The sequence below is a fragment of the Salminus brasiliensis genome, chromosome 24 (genome assembly GCF_030463535.1).
Source record: "Salminus brasiliensis chromosome 24, fSalBra1.hap2, whole genome shotgun sequence".
NCBI lineage: Eukaryota > Metazoa > Chordata > Actinopteri > Characiformes > Bryconidae > Salminus > Salminus brasiliensis.
The window spans coordinates 26,167,333-26,179,308 of record NC_132901.1 but is presented as its reverse complement, the minus strand read 5'-3'; the positions used below and the strand labels follow the sequence as shown (position 1 = coordinate 26,179,308).

The 11,976-nt window shown below is 43.4% G+C and overlaps 1 protein-coding gene across 3 annotated transcripts in view; it reads left to right on the top strand.

Moving 5' to 3' along the window:
- Positions 1-11,976, top strand: part of LOC140546812 (spectrin beta chain, non-erythrocytic 1-like) — a 92,539-nt gene that overhangs the window by 23,099 nt on the left and 57,464 nt on the right. For 2 of the 3 annotated variants that reach the window (XM_072670220.1, XM_072670222.1), the window contains exon 2: positions 398-591. In XM_072670220.1, coding sequence (XP_072526321.1) covers positions 447-591 — 145 coding nt within the window. In that variant the 5' untranslated portion in view covers positions 398-446. Of the gene's footprint in view, positions 1-397; positions 592-7,527; positions 8,068-11,976 lie in introns of those variants that run through there. The other variant, XM_072670219.1, reaches the window with a different exon arrangement.

Here is an 11,976-nt window from a genome sequence, read left to right as displayed (position 1 = left end):
TCCGCTGGCAGGAGAGAGAGGGTGAATGACAGTGATGATGATGATGATGTCTCCTGGCATGTAGAGGGTGCTAAAACTCAATAATGACCTCGTGTGTTTCTGCTGTAGCCCTTCATCACCAACAGATGGTGCTCTAACAGACCGCTGTACATAGTCCAGTCAGGTATTCTGCTGTAGAGTGGGGAGCTTATGGGTCATTTAGCTGGTCATGAGTGTGGAAACGTACAGTAGATAAGATAAGCCAATAAATGATGAGACAGTTTTATAAAAAGTGAACATTAATGAATGTTTTTTTTAAATATTGCATTGAAATATGTCAAATTTAAATAATATAAATGAATAATAAGGTTATTTATGTCTTTTCTGACATCGCTTTCTCTTGTGTTCATCTTTCAAGGCTTCATGTAAAAGGACTGATGAGCAGGTCTGATCTCTGAGGGCTCAAGATGACTTCAGTAGCCGGCGATTACGATCACATGGAGATCCAGCAGCAGTATAGCGATGTCAACAACCGCTGGGACGCCGACGAGTGGGACAATGAGAACAGCTCCGCCAGGCTGTTTGAACGCTCCCGCATCAAGGCTCTTGCAGGTAGGCGGAGTTGGATTCAAAAAAGAAAACGGTCCCAGTATTGAGCCCTGACTTATTGCAGAAGCCTGTTGAATACCTTCTAATCTGATCATCTTTGGAAAATTCAGACAGCATGTGCAGTTGGAATTTACTTACTCAAGGCCCGGGCATGGCATGAGTTGTATGTCATGTATTGTTTTTTCAGAATTTTAGTTGTTAGTTGTTTAATATTTGTTTTTACTTCTAAAACTGCTAAAATGAGCTGCCCTTCATTCAAACTACGCTGTAAGTTATGTCTGAATATGGCTTATGTTTTTAAAGCCCAGAGAGGGCAAGAGTTGTACAAACTTGTTGTTCCATTATTTTGAGTTTAGTTTTTTGTCTTTTTTTTGTTGTTTTTTGTCTATGCTTATTTTTCACTACTGATTTTCGAGATGATCTATCTATCTATCTATCTCTATCTTTCTCTCTCTCTCTCTCTCTCTATATATATATATATATATATATATATATATATATATATAGATAAACTGCTAAGCTTTACAATGAGCTGATTTTAATTGAAGCCATTCATTCAAACTACGCTGCTTAAAGTAAGTTATGTGGGAATACGGCAATAATATGTCCAGAGAGGGCAAGAGTTGTACAAACTTGTTGTTCCATTATTTTGAGTTTAGTTACAATTTTTCAGTTTTAATGATTTTAAAAAGTAAGTATAATAAATCTATATGCTTATTTGTTCACTACTGATTATGAGATTCTCTAAATATTCCTTTTTTTAAATCACTAAACTTTAAGATGAGCTGATTTCGATTGAAGCCATTCATTCAAACTACGCTGCCTAATGTAAGTTATGTCTGAATACGGCTTATGTTTTTAAAGCCCAGAGATGGCAAGAGTTGTAGGAACTGTTGTTTTTTCAATATTTTAATAGTTTAGTTACACATTTTCCATTTTAATGATTTAAAATGAATGTAATAAGTTTCACTACTGATCTTGAGATCTATCTATCTATCTATCTATATATATATATATATATATATTTATATATATAACTGCTAACTTTACAATGAGCTGATTTAATTGAAGCCTTCGTTCAAACTACGCTGCCTAAAGTAAGTTATGTCTGAATACGGCTTATGTTTTTAAAGCCAGAGAGGGCAAGAGTTGTACAAACTTGATGTTCCATTATTTGGAGTTTAGTTTCAATTTTTCGTTTTAATGATTATAAAAAGTAAGTATAATAAATGCATATGCCTATTTGTTCACTACTGATTGAGATTTTCTAAATATTCCTTTTTTAAATCACTAAGCTTTAAGATGAGCTGATTTTAATTAAAGCCCTTCGTTTAAACTGAGCTGCTAAAAGTAGGTTCAGATGCTCAAACTACTTAAACACTCGACTGCTCCAGAGGAACACAGCTAACATCACATCACATCACGTTCCCCTGATACTGAAACTCCTCAGTGCCAATATACCATCTCTATCTATCTGTGTGCATTATTTAGGTCAGTGGTTTCTTCTTCTTTATAGTCCTTTGACTTAATTGAGTATTATGTGGGAATATGGCTTACGTTTTTAAAGCCCAGAGAGCAAGAGTTGTAGGAACTGTTGTTTTTCCAATATTATGAGTTTAGTTACAGTTTTCAGTTTTAATGATTTTAAAGTAAGTTAGTATAATACATCTAAATGCTTATTTTTCGATACTGATCTTGAAATTATCTATCTATCTATCTATATATATATATATATATATATATATATATATATATATATATATATATATATATATATAGAGATATATAGATATAGATATGGAATATGGCTTACATTTTTAACGTTTAGTGATAGCAAGAGTTGTACAAACTTGTTGTTGTTGTTCCATCATTTTAGTTTAGTTACAAATTTTCAGTTTAATGATTTTAAAAAGTAAGTATATTTCACTACTGATTTTGAGATTTTATTTATTTATATATATAAACTTCTTTATATAAGCTTTAAAATGAGCTGATTTTAATTGAAGCTCTTCGTTTAAACTGAGCTGCTAAAAGTAGGTTCACATGCTCAAACGTACTATCTGTATGCATTATTTAGGTCAGTGGTTAAGGTCTTTATAGTCCTTCGGGAAAAATGTAGTATTAAATGGGGGGTACGGCTTATGTTATTAAAGCAAGAGTTGTACAAACTTTTTAGTTACGAGTTTAGTTACACATTTTTGATGATTTTAAAAAGTAAGTATAATAAATGTAAACGTTTGTTTTAGATTGAGCTGTTTTACTTTAAACTCTTCACTTAAGATGAGCATCCAAAAGTAGTCTGTCAGTAGGCTGCCGAACCTCATCAGTACCAGTATGCCGTCTCTGTTTGTCTGTATAATTTAGGCCAGTGGTTCTTCTCCTAAGCTGGAATCTCTGAGCCAGTCCATACATTCACACAGACTGAAAAGAATCAACATGTTTTGCTCAACATTTTATTCAGGTCTCATTCAGTCTTATTGGGGTCATACTGGTCCCTCAGGCCATGCTGTTCTGCCAGTATCGGTCCTGAAATAGATGGTAGTATTCCGTCAGCGATGTTATGTTTCTAAAATTGATCTGCAGGCATTGACGTTCTAGTCATTGGTGTGGTCTGTTGCTGGTCTCCTAGCCACTCTGTCTCGGTGGTGTGGCTTAAATATATATAATATAAATAAATATATATATATATATATATATATATATATATATATATATATATATATATATATATATATATATATATATACCGGCTCACCGGATAGTAGGCCAAAATACTCAAGTTCCATTCAGGAAGCTAAATAATTCACATCCCTCTTAAATATGCAGGAGTTACTGAGGCTTCATGGCTCACCTCGGTCTTACACAAACTGCCAAAGCCTTTCACTGCCATATGGCACTGAACGCTGCTGTTTTTGAGCTGTTACTGTATCCTGCAGCAGGTCTTGCAAGGATGGTGCTTGTGAGGTTAAGCCCAGAGGTGTTAACCCTTTGTGTTTTTATTCTTTATTTAATTTCTTTATTTAATCTTGCTTATGCTCACTTGCCTTCTCCTCTTCCACTCATTAGGTGCCTCCTTGCATTTGTTGGCCATATGTGAGGGTAACGTTTCAGTGGGAGTGGGCGGGGTTGGGGTTATTTGCTTGACTTGGCCTGTCTCCTTGTCTCCAATGTGACTCTGTGTCTCTTTATTTGCTTTAGTCACCATAGTCCAGAGGTCGCTAACTGGAAAGGTCAGCTGGGAAAAGGACAAGATAAAGCTTGGATACAGTAACTATAAGAAAAACCTCAAAAGCTAAAGGCTAAAGCTAAGACCTCATGGCTGTCGGCTAAAAGCTGTAGCTGCCAGGCACAAATAAGAAGACACAAATGACCTGACTAGGGCTAATGGCTTAGTTAAGGCTGTATAGTCACTGTAGAGAAGTACTGCCAATAGAATAGGACTCTCTGGAGCAGATCAACATTATGAACACTATTGGCACCATGCTGCCTAATGCCAGATGTGGGCTAGAGGGTATAAAGCCCCCCAGCATTGAGCTGTGGAGCAGTGGAGAGACTGTGTTCTCTGAAATGATGGATGGTGGTGCTCCATCCAACATCCTGACCTGACTAACACTCGACATCTCTGAATGCAGTCAAATCCTCGCAGCAGGTGTCCCAATACTTTTGTCCGTAAAGTTTCCTGTTGTAAGAGAACCGTACTGCCTTAATTGCGTCCATTACAAATGCCTGCATAAATATGAGGGCCTACTGTGTGTTAGGGTGTCGTTAGGACAGGTGTACCTTTCCAGAAATCCGTTATTTGCGGTCGTGTCTGAGCAGCATCGGATCAATCCCCTCGGCCCTGGTCAGGTTTTCTGGTAAGAAAGACAGACCCGTCCCAGAGGGGAGCAAGTTCAATCAGTGAGTCACATGTGAAGGTCGGCGGCAGGGGACCGGCCACTTTTGGAAGTTATCGACAGCGTTCTGCGAGGCCGGCCGAGGAGTCCTGAATAATTAAAAGCAGCCTTGTCTCACAAAGAAGCTCTGTTCTCATCAACCTGCTGCTGCCGTCCCCTAAACATTCCTCACAGCGTCCTCACAGTCTGTCATTCAGTCACTCCAGCTCCATAAACACCGACCAGAAGCACGAGAGATCCTGGTCCTGGTTCATCTCATCAGAGTGATGCGTGAACTGCGTGTCACGAGTCCTAGAAACGGATGATGTCACCGGGGGTACGGCTGAAAGGTGGTGTGAAATTCTCCAAGATGGTCCTACAAGTTTGTGGCAAGTGGTCATGTTGATGAAATCGGGTCCAAGTGGTTGGCCTCATCATCCTCTCCTGATTTCTAGTCGAGCTTAGTCACCTGAATAAGTTGTTGCGTGTGGTTCGCAAGAGTTCTACGACACACTGCTACTCTATTTCTCATAGATTAAAAGGGACAAAAGTATTGGGACACCTGCTTTTTCATAGTTTCTTCTGAAATCAGATGGATTAAAAAGATGTTCTCCTGCTTTTGTTGCTGGCCAGAGAAAAAGGCTTTCTGCTAGGTTTATAGTGAGGTCAGGATGTTGAATGATCGATCACCACCCCACTTCCCCCCCCCATCTCGCCCCTAAAGTACTGGATGGAGCACCACCTCCATCATTCCTGAGAACAAAGTAGTTCCACTGCTCCACAGCTCAATGCTGGGGGGCTTTATACCCCTCTACTAGCCCACGTCTGGCATTAGGCAGCAGCATGGTGCCAATAGGTTCATGATGTTTATCTGCACCAGAGAGTCCTATTCTATTGGCAGTACTTCTTCTCTGCAGGTGTGTAAAAGTGAAAGCAGTATAAATTCCCTTTATGCTTCAAGCCAGATTGTTGAGGGGGCCAAGTGTTACCACAGAGAGCGTTCCTTGAGTTTCATGACCGAAACCGTATAGATTTCTCTCCTTTTTCATTTCCTCCTCGGCAGATCTCGACATGCGAGAGGAGATGTGCAGGAAACAATGGAGTATAGTAAAAGTACAACAGCTACAAATAACGGACAAGCAGTGGTAGTGTTGTCAGACCTGGTAGAGATGGTAGCACACACAGCTTGTCTAGTCCCTGTAGAGAAGTACTGCCAATAGAATAGGGTTAGGAACTATCTGGAGCAGATAGTAAACATGAACCTATTGCCACCATGCTGCCTAATGCCAGGCCAGCCGTGGGCTAGAGGAGGGGTAGAAAGCCCCCCAGCATTGAGCTGTGGAGCAGTGGAGGAACTGTGTTCTCTGGAATGATGGTGATGGAGCTCCATCCAATTCTTTTTGGGATCGTCCAACGTCCTGACCTCACTAACGCTCTCGTTGCTAAATACAATCAAGTCCTTATTGCAATGCTTCTCCAAAATCTAGTAGAAAACACAAGCCAATACGAAGACCATAATACTCTATTATTCACCCAAGTACTGGGTCTGGGTTTGAAGACAGCGAGCGTTGGACTCACGGGAAGTCCGTTCCACCACTGAGAACAAAAAAAAAGTCAGGATAACTTTAGAAGAAACAGCGATTGTGCAGATGTCCCAATACTTTTGTCCATGTCGTGTATTTTAAGCCTGATTCGCAAGTCGATCCTGAGTTTTTATCGCTGTGCTGCTGCAATAGAGGCACCATAAACATCACATAGACATTATTCACAGTCTAAAGGAATTGGGGAGTCTCGCTGTGCAAGGTCCCACCTCACAGTTTACTTGGCTTAAAGGGTCTTCTGCTAACGTCTTGGCCACTTTGGAGGTCTTGTGGAGTCCAGCGCTGTTAATGCATCGTCTGAGAGACGCCCAGAGCTCTTAGGTTAGCACAGCGACGAACCAGAAGTGGGATATTTTATTACTTTTTCATGTATTTATTGTTGTATCACTCTGAGAGCTTCCCAATGAACCATGCCAGTGTGGGCAGACCATGGGCCAGGCCGTCCACCGAAAAACACCCCACTGTTTGTATATATGTTCCAACACAAATACATACTGCAGCCTGAACCAGTATGTATATGGCCTTTCTTCCCCTCACACCAGTTGTAAGAAGGTCGGCCTGCTGCTGATGGTGGGCTGATATTTGAAGTCTATGTGTGGCCCCTCATTTATTTATATAACTTTTCATTTCTGAAGCTCGTGGGTGAGTTTCGGAGTTGTGGGAGAACGTGAACCGGGACACGTACTCGAGACGGGCGCCTGGCAGGTATGTGGCTTGTGGCTTTCCCATGGCTTCCAGAGTTCAGATCGCCCAAGCTGCAGAAGGAATTGCCTGGGGATTGAGACCTGAGAAAGGGAGCTGTTGAGACAACAATCAGAGACTCTGAGCTGGTTCGGTGGGTCGGATAGACGCAGATCGAACGAGATAAGGGGGTCTTCTTCTGTGAAGAGTGCAGCCGAGGTAAGCCGGAGCGTAGGCTGCTGCGTGGAGCGAGAGCTGCATGTGAGATTTGAGCTTGCTAATTCCCCCGCTTTGTTCCACCACTCAAAAAGCCACTGCATTTTTGTCTGGCCCACACACTCTCATCCAGCAGTGAAAGGGAGGGGCGCTGTTATTTCGCAGCTTCGTAAAGGACAGGCCGTCAGCGAGCTAAGTCTGTCACGGAGCCTTTTTCTGTCAACATGCAAACATTTCCTGCTGTCAAACTTCAAAACCGATCTTTGTCTTCGCTAAGAATCACAGCTGGGCTCAGCGACGGGGAACATCCTGCTCGGTTGACCCCCCCCCCCCCCGTCCCTCCTCCCGTCCCTCATCGGAAGAATGGTGCAGCCCACCACCTCCTGCCATGCTCTCCCGCCCACTTCTCTTTATTCTAATGAGATACTGACGTCACAGCAGCACACATGGGCCTCCACTGGCTGGCTGGGTGAATTCCAAGCCACAGGCCCCGCCCCCTGCCTCCTCCGAAGGTCTGTGAAAGGTGTGCTCTGTTTGTGCAATGCTGTTCTTGCAGCGCGAGGAGTCGACTGCACCCGCGCCGGCACCCGCTTTCTCTCCCTGCTGCCTCGCTCTCTCACTTTCACTCCGAGGGCCTCAGGGCTGCTGGTGGCTGAGGATGGGGGGGGTTCGGATTTGAATAGTCTGGAAGGGAGGCAGCAGCAGAAGCCTGGGAGAGGAAGAAGGACCATGCCGTCTAGCCGTCACTGAGTTTCTGCAGCTGAGCTTTCTGTCAAGCCGGAGGACCAGCAGCTCGGACGTTCTTGGGACCACCTCGCACCTTGCTGGTGTTTTGTAGTTGAGAAGTGGTTGCTAAGGGAGACTGCACTTTCTTAGCGGAGAGATGGAGCTTCAGAGGGCCACCAGCATGCCTGGACCTCTGTCTCCCGGACCTTTATCTCCTGGACATGTTTCTCCCAGGCACATCTCCCCAGGACCTCTGTCCCCAGGCCTAGGGCCGTCGTCCCCGGGTTCTGTCTCTGCTCCGTCCGCCAGCCCCGGGCCGAGCTACGGTGGGGCAGCTTTCAACTACAACCAGCTGGAGGGTCGATTTAAGCAACTGCAAGGTAAGCAAGCAGCTCCACCGTGGCTGGCTTGGGTCAACAAAGTATTGGAGAGATGTTGGGGCAGCTTCTAGGGAGTTCCTCAGAGTTCTATTTTAGGGCCTATGAAATTGTTAATGTTAATTATGGCTGAATTCATGAGGGTAGTCGAAAGCGTGAAAAAACTGAAGTGTGTACTTCAATACAGCGGTACTGGAGAGTTTAGTGGTCCACACTAACACACCCATGTCAACTCGGCTAAAGTGCAAGGGCTTCTTACTGTAGCTGATTAGTTAGTAGACGTGCACTTCTAAGAGAGACCACCTTCTAACCTTGTTTAAAGTTCAACCAGGATATTCACACCCTTGCACATCTCATTTACACACATTCTGGACCCAATTCTAAGGTTCTGTAGGGAACCAAAGGTGCTTCTACTGTTGCATTGCTCTGAAGGACCCACTCCAGCACCAGGCGTTGGAAGAGGCTCGACTGAGAGCACTAGGAGCAGGAGAACCTGACAGGAGGCTCAGCAGCCTATGAAATATTAATGAGAAGCAGGAGGGATGAGAAGGGGCTTTGCTAGCTCTGCGAGTGTGTGTGTGTGTGTGTGTGTGTGTGTCTGCACGAGTGTGTCCACCACCCTTCCGTGCATACGTGCCTGCATATGTGTGTGTGTGTGTGTGTGTGTGTGTGTGTGTGTGTGTGTGTGTGTGTTTGCTTATCAGGATTGTCTTGTTAACAGAACGTCAGCTCAATCCTCAAGAGGAGCCGTGGTCTCTTTTTGTTGCCGTGGTGAATTTCACGGTGGTCCCCGCCCCCTTACGACACCCCCCTTTTTTCCTCAAGCCCCTGAATGGTAGCGTTCGACCCTTTTGATTGGTTGGCTGATGACAACAACAATAACAAAGACATGGCAAGAGGGTGCCTCAAAGCACAAGCCCGGACGCTGTTGGGGTTCGAGCTTCACAGTGGGTGCAGATCGCCCTGCCTTGTAGGTGTTATGCTTGGGGATATATGGGACATATTAATGAGCCGTTTACGCCAATACTGCGATATTGATTAGGGATTGATTGAACCCCAAACCCTACACCCCCCCCCCCCCCCACCCCCCCCTCGTTCACACTGTGTCATGCTGGACGTGGCTCAGGGCTGCAGTACAGTGCAGGAGCTCATGTTTCTCTGCATCCGCTGCAGGAGATGAAGGAAGCCCTTTGACTAGCAGTCATCTGAGCCTGGATATGCCAGGAGACCGAGCCGACGCGGCAAAGAAAGACAATTTGCCGTTTTGTGCTGTAGCCTCTGCACAGCGTAGTGTTTGTGGGACCGCACAAGCTCTGCAGCGCATCTCCGCAGGCTAGAAAGCATGTTTGTGTCATGGGAGTAACCATGGAAACCGTGAGAAGGCAAGCAGGCAGGCAGGCAGGCAAGCAGGCAGGCAGGCAGGCAGGCAGGCAGGCAGGCACACTTGGCCACAAACTCACCATCATAAAACTCTGTTGTCTTTACAGTGCCTGAGTATACTGTAGCTCTCTGTGTGCTGCAAGCTGTAAAATCCTCTGGGACTTTGTCACTGGGAGCAGTGATGCATAGGTGAAGGCAATAACAGATGGGCAGCAAGCTTCCCTAATTTTCTCTCCGTCCCCATTTCTCTCTCTTAGAGAGGTGAAGGGGGTGAAGTTCTAGACACCTTCTAGAGAGTGTGTTCGTGACCCTCATTTTCAATGTAGCTGAGAATTTACAATGAACAGGAATTAAAGAGATAAATAATCTAATAAAATCTAATATTTTATGCCTGACCCTGATACTAGATTGTTTTTAAGATGGTATAAATTAGTTACAAAATAATATTAATTACTAAGATAAATAAAAAATTAAATAAAAACAAACATTGTACCCAATTACCCCATTTTACCCAAAATTACCAGGCAAGCAACAAACTCAGAAGGTACCCAGAAGTCATATTTTAGAGAAGGACAGACATCTACCCACCTAGAGACATCAAGGCCAGTTGTGCTCTATTGGGCTTAGTCTGCTTTAAAATAAATAAATTAAGTGAATAAAATAAAATAAAAATGAATAAAAAATATATATATATATAATTTGACCAAAGGTGTCAAAAGTCTTCACCCTCATTCCTCAGGTAGAAGTGAGTGGAGATACGAGGGTTTAAAAGACTTCTATAGAAGCTGAAGTATCAACTGAAGCTTTTTACTCCAGTAAAAGTGTAAAAGTACTGGTTTCAGAACGACTTCAAGTAGAAAAGTAAAAGTAATGGAAGGAGAACAAAGGCTGAAAGCTTAGGCCGCGCCACAGGGGTCTATAGTGCACCCCCCAAAAAAAACCCATTTCTCTAAAAGTCATAATGAGGAGAATGATCTATTACAATGTTGATGTTAAAAATGTTGGGCTGCACTAGGCTCCTGTTTCAGCTGCAGATCTGCCCATTGAAAATGAAGCATTTCAGTAATATCAGCTCTATTAAAGGAGCGTCTCTGTGCTCTACTGAGCATCAACATGAGCTTCATGGAGGAAAATATGAGGAGTCGTTGTCTAGAAGTTCTGTAAAGCTGCAGAAAGTCAGACTTCAGAGGCGTGTGATCAATAAGCTTTCTATTTATTATAAACTGAATTGATGAAACTGAAATGAAAACAAACTAATTAAATGAAATGGGAGAAACGAGGCTGATTTTAAAATGTAAGGAGTAGAAAGATCAGATAATTGGGTGAAAATGTAAGAAGTAGAAGTAAAAAGTCGCTGATGAATAAATAATTACTCCAGTAAAGTATATAAAGTACTTTGTTACTTGATACCCTTAAATTTAATTTGACCCGACAGAGACTATAAATGTAGGCTCTTAGAAATTGGGCTCTCAAATAGTTTTAGATCACTTTTGCCTTGCGGTACACTTTCCATTGCCATAATTGACCCGTAAGTGTCTAAACTGGACTGTATTGTTGGCCAGAATCGTCTGTTATCTAGGTCTGAACGCAAGCGTAGAGCCAGTTTGGTTGTAAACAGTGGGATTGTAAAATGCAACAGTGTATTGAACTCCTGTTATCATTACATGACTCTAAATGATGGCAAGCAAGTTCTGGCCCAGTTCTGGCCCAAATAGCGCTGACTTCATACCAATCTGGGATGAAGCCGGAAAGCAGCCGCAGTGCTAACTACAGTTGGGCCAGTTTTGGTGAAAGTAGAAATGCTATGTAACCGTATTAGAGGACAGGCTTATGTGGACGACGTATGGCTCAGAGTTTAAATACCATGACCAACCTTAGATGCTATAGCTGGACCAGCTTTGACCCGCAGTATGCTTACCGTTGCCGTAACTGACTCAAAAGTGTCTAGGCTGGGCTGTGTTTGGACCAGTATCATAACACAAGCTTCGAGCTTGTGGGGTTGTAAAATACAACTGTGGTCAAGTATTGTGGAGTTCAGTCATTCTCATCAACTCATCCTATTTTCCTGATATGACCTTTTATTAGGTTATAGCCTAGTTTTGGCCCAGTTCTGGCCCACATGCCACCATGTGATGATGGTGGGCACATTTCGGGATATTTTGGCCCAAATTAGAAAAGCTGTACGAGCATTTAGAGCAACAGATAGGCCAGTCTTGACCCGTGGTACACCTGCCATTGGCATGACTGATCTATAAGTGTCTATATTTGCAGCAGAATTGGCTGCTAGCTGGTTCTGGAAGCAAATTAATGGGGTGCAGATTGTTTTCGAAAGGCCTTGAGAGACAAGGATTCAGGGAACCCAGAACACGGTGTAGTTATCCCTAAGTAAAGCGTACCCAGCTAGGGTTTAGTCCGAGTGTATGGTACAGTAGAGTACATGACTGTGTTCAGTTGCCTGGCTGACATGGATGGGGCCACAAGTGGTGCAGCAACGCCTATCTGTCGTAGTTTCATTGGGGTGGGTTGAGGCCC